Raw genomic sequence first — 4,990 nt, 5'->3', positions numbered from 1 at the left:
CACATCCTGGCTTTCCTCTAACTCTGTATGTGCTCTAAGCCATCTGAACGGTTTATACCACATTGGTTTGTGTTCACATCTCTGAGTTTCTCTGAGGATGAACTTTAGTACTTCAGGACAGGAAATGAAAGATAGGAATGAAGAGTTTGCTCCTAATAGAAGAATGAGAAAGCATGTCATACCTGTGAACTTCAACTGTTCTCTGCTTCTCAGCTGCAGGATCACAATATCTGCTGCCATCTAGCGGTCACTCAGATATCACACACAACTATTTGTGGTAGGACTTTTTGAGAAATATAAGAATATCTGTGCTTTAAACTCTTTATATAGTAACAGTTTCAAATTGTAAAATAATGTGATTTTTAATTCCTGGTTAGTTGAAGTGAGCTTAAAGTAATAATAAATAATAATAATCTGCAATCAAGTACTCTTGGTTTTCATGCACCTTTATGTCCTCTACATTTTACAAAACTGACAAAGTTGAATTTGACTTTAAAATACTGTATTTGACAATGTAAAACTGAAGGTTTACTGCATTATAGAAAACAAATAAAATGGACTGCAGGGTGCATGGTCTCTGTAATCCAGAGGCCACATTGTTTGCAGCGTTGCCAAGTTCCTGTTTTCTGTTTTGTTGAATGTCCTGCTGAGCTCAGCCCAGTTCTTTTTGATAAGAAGGCTAAGGCCACTGGTTACCAAGCAGCTTGTTTTATGTGTATGCAGTTAGCCTTTCTGTTTCCTTCTTCTTAGGCTAAAACTGGGTTCTGGACATCTGCACAACCGGCACAAGGACATTACATTCAAACTCAGAGGATTCATATTTTAGGTCTGCAATGAGAAATCTTCCTGAAATTCAGGGTAAGCACCTCCATTATTATTTGGACATCAGCAAATAAAAATGATTCCAACCAAGTTGTTACAGCCATTGTCCTCAGTTTCTTTTGAAAGACAAACACAATTTGCTGCGTGTCAAGATCTCTCCTTTGCAAGAAACAAATATTTTAGGCTTAGAAACACAGACAGGAAGTGTGATGTGCAGAGCATCGGGCCACCAGATTTCTCAGTGAAACTGTACAGCAGTCTGTCCACTTCAGAAATAAGGAAAAGAAAGAAAAATATAAAGATAGTTGCACCTCAGCCCAAAGAAATGAAGAGGAGATATCGAACGTTTCTACCAAATTCTCTGTCCTCGAGTCCCAAGAGAAAAGAACCTCCAAAGTTCATCACTTCACACAGGCCTCCTGATGCTCTGGAGACTGAACTGATGTTTGTCAAGATTGGAAAGTATCATTCTGGGACGTACAAGAACCACAAACCTCACGACTTCAGACCAGTAAGTGTCCCCAAACAGTCCATGGATTTAGTACCTTTTTGAAACACAGACACATGCAAACTGCAGACAATACAGTGTGTTTTAGAGTATAATATCTGGTTTAAACACAGGAGGAAGATGCAGACAAAACATTAACATGATCACTGGACTTGCTTTAAATCACTGATTTCAGCTTGATGAGGAGCTTCCAGACATGATAACTGCACATGAGAGAGATCCTGGCAACTTGAAGTTAAATTTAAGCATTTGGACACTTGTGAGTAGTTTTCTTGAGTTTGATTTGCAGCTTTATCTTGCTTTTCTATTTAGGCAGCAACATTTAGTGAAACAAATTGATTTGTGACAACATCAAAAGCCTCTTTTCTCTTGATTAATATTATTTCTCTTCTAGTGAAGATCAGGTCTGAGACAGATTTTAGTTTACGAGACACCAAGACACGGATGGATACCTATAAACCTGCAGAACCAAAATGGGATGCCCAACTGTTTCTCCCTCCACTGCCCTGGCCTCCAAAATCAGCTTCCTACACTGTCAGTAGAGTTTCTTGATTTTAGTTCTGTAAAGTCGTTAATTTTATTAAGTCTCAGGGGGCTGTTATCTAAAAACAAACCCAAATCATGTAATCGTTACACAGATTATGTTCTGTGGGAAGGCTTAAAGGCCATGTGAGTGCAACAAAGTATGAAAATAAAATTTTTCTTTTTATTTCAAATATTGTATAACAAGCCAAAACTGCAAACATGAATGCAATTTTTCCTTCACTTTTAACTATCTGAAGCCTTTCATTGAACTACCAAACAAACAAATTGGTCCTCTCTTGCTGGCCAGACACGTGGGACAACATCTGGTTTAATTTTATTCTTATTTAACAAAATAAAAATGCAGACATAAGTGTACACAGTAGTTTTTGACTTCTAGTAAAACTTGTTTTCTTTATAAATACTTCTCTCACTGAACTAAGACAGCCAATCCCTCAACATGTTTGTGCTCTCTGCTCATATTGCCTTCATATTAAATTATTTTTTGCCTTTTAAAGAACTTATTTTAAGATTGAACTCAAAAACAAACAAATCCTCCTCAACAAGAAAAGTAACTTCAAGGGCCAAATCATATTATATTTCTTCATATCAATGTAGGGGTGAGGTGGGCTGCAAGTGGCCCCTGGGCCGTCAGTTTGAGACACCTGATCTAAACAAATGGTGGCTTGACTAACAATAACATTAAAGCACCAGTTACACATAGATGCATTAAAATAATGATTTGATAATAATACGTAATTTTTAATTTTTAACATGTTGGGGGAATTTATAATTTCATGTTGAATCTTTCTCTTGATTAAACTATTTTTATTTCTTGTGTTACATTCACAAAAACGCTGTGTCAAAGTTGATCAAATGTATGAAAGATTTTATTTCTTGCAACAGTTTAGAGGGTGTAAAGTTCCATCTTTATTATTGCTTCTTCTCTTCATTCACAGAGACACAAACAAAGAAGAGAAGCGTACAGTGCTTTCCTCGACCGTGTGGAAGAGAAACTTGGGAGAACCTGGAAAAATAAACCATGACTCTCTGTCGTCCTTTAGCCCTGTAGCTCCGAGGTTTTGAGACTTCTACATCATCAGTGTGATTTTACTTTTTACAATACATTTTTAAGCAATTAACTACACACAAAAGCCAGATGTAGCAAATGTTATGTTTTCCTATTTACTTATCAGAAGGTTTAATAAACATTTGAATAAACAAACCAGTTTCAAAAAGTTTGAATTTTCTTGCAATGATTTCATGGTTCAGGCTTCACAGGTTTCAACACATTTGCTTCTTTCTCTAAATCCTCCCTCGGTCATGCTGCAATAGACTTCGGCTGCTGGGGGCTTCCCATGATGCACTGAGTCTTTCACCTTCTCTCACCCTTTTTCACTCACTGTTTGTTTACACACCACTCTGCCTTATTGCTTATCTCTGGCTCTCTTCCACGTGTTATACCCCTGCCCTCACCCCAACCAGTCACGGCAGATGGCTACCCCTTCCAGAGCCTAGTTCTGCCAGAGGTTTCTTCATGTTAAGAGGGAGTTTTTCCTTCCCCCTGTTGCCAAGTTAAGTGCTTGCTCATGGGCATCTTTGTGATTGTTTGGGTTCCTCTGTATTACTGTCTGATGTAATTAGCCTCACAACAAACGTCACCTGTCTGAGGCGACTTTTGTTGTGATTTGCCGCAAAAAATTGAACTGAAATAATTTGAACATTTTTCCACAGTTAGACGTGAGCGTCACACTGATAATGTCTTACTGAGCCTGAGTGAAGCTTTCTATACAGCGACTTTAAGGTCTGTATTTTGATTTGCAAATTGTTACATGAAATTATAAACTAAATTTAAACTGAAATAAAGTGAAAAACAATAATGCAGTTCTTTATAAAACTAGTTTTTATTTGATCAAAAAACAAAATAAAAATTTATAAATGCTCACACAACCAGAGAATTTCTCATTGTAACATGCTTGTAGCAATGCATTCAAAAATAATACTGGAATATTTCAGCATCACATCGTTTTATCCATGTGTAAAATTTCTCTGCAGCAACAAAGCAGCAGCTTCTTTCTTTGACCTTCATTTATTTTAAAGATAGTGTTGCACCCATTGCGAGTCCTTGGGGTGATACAGATGTTTAAAGCTGCTATGGTTCCTCATGGTAACCACTACTGAACTGAGTACCTGCTGCATCTACATGAAAGTCCATATCAATTAGTATCCTGAGGCACTGGAGAAAAAAAAACTGTGTAATAACATCATTTTTCTGTATTGTTCACTTTTCACTGCTCAGGATTAGAATTGTGTTTCCTCTCTTTCCCAAATGCAGTCACATTCTCGAAAAATGTCCCTGCGTAGTCATGATGCTGAACCTGTTCTTGGAGATCTCCTGCAGCTCCTTGATCAGTCCCTCCAAAAATGGACTTTTTGCTTTAAATCACTGATTTCAGCTTGATGAGGAGCTTCCAGACATGATAACTGCACATGAGAGAGATCCTGGCAACTTGAAGTTAAATTTAAACCATTTGGACACTTGTGAGTAGTTTTCTTGAGTTTGATTTGCAGCTTTATCTTGCTTTTCTATTTAGGCAGCAACATTTAGTGAAACAAATTGATTTGTGACAACATCAAAAGCCTATTTTCTGTTGATTAATATTTGGACACTTGTGAGTAGTTTTCTTGAGTTTGATTTGCAGCTTTATCTTGCTTTTCTATTTAGGCAGCAACATTTAGTGAAACAAATTGATTTGTGACAACATCAAAAGCCTATTTTCTGTTGATTAATATTATTTCTCTTCTAGTGAAGATCAGGTCTAAGACAGATTTTAGTTTTCGAGACACCAAGACACGGATGGATACTTATAAACCTGCAGAGCCAAAATGGGATGCCCAACTGTTTCTCCCTCCACTGCCCTGGCCTCCAAAATCAGCTTCCTACACTTTCAGTAGAGCTTCTTGATTTTAGTTCTGTAAAGTAGTTAATTTTATTAAGTCTCAGGGGGCTGTTATCTAAAAACAAACCCAAATCATGTAATCATTACACAGATTATGTTCTGTGGGAAGGCTTAACAGCGGCCTCCCATGGACGAACGTGATAGAGCCTGCCTGAAACTAGGAGAAAAATTGAAACGG

General features: G+C 37.4%; 1 protein-coding gene across 1 annotated transcript; it reads left to right on the top strand.

Moving 5' to 3' along the window:
- Positions 1-695: 695 nt before the first annotated feature.
- On the top strand, positions 696-3,068 carry si:dkey-30e9.6 (uncharacterized protein LOC564083 homolog). The gene is made up of 4 exons (XM_042228789.1): positions 696-1,333; positions 1,506-1,589; positions 1,730-1,864; positions 2,812-3,068. The coding sequence occupies exons 1-4, from the start codon at positions 899-901 to the stop codon at positions 2,896-2,898; spliced, it is 741 nt and encodes a 246-aa protein (XP_042084723.1). The 5' UTR covers positions 696-898; the 3' UTR covers positions 2,899-3,068.
- Positions 3,069-4,990: the final 1,922 nt, after the last annotated feature.

This window comes from Haplochromis burtoni, unplaced genomic scaffold, assembly GCF_018398535.1.
Source record: "Haplochromis burtoni strain Fernald_Lab_line unplaced genomic scaffold, NCSU_Asbu1 Contig_351, whole genome shotgun sequence".
Classification (NCBI taxonomy): domain Eukaryota; kingdom Metazoa; phylum Chordata; class Actinopteri; order Cichliformes; family Cichlidae; genus Haplochromis; species Haplochromis burtoni.
This window is presented reverse-complemented; position numbering and strand designations above follow the sequence as displayed.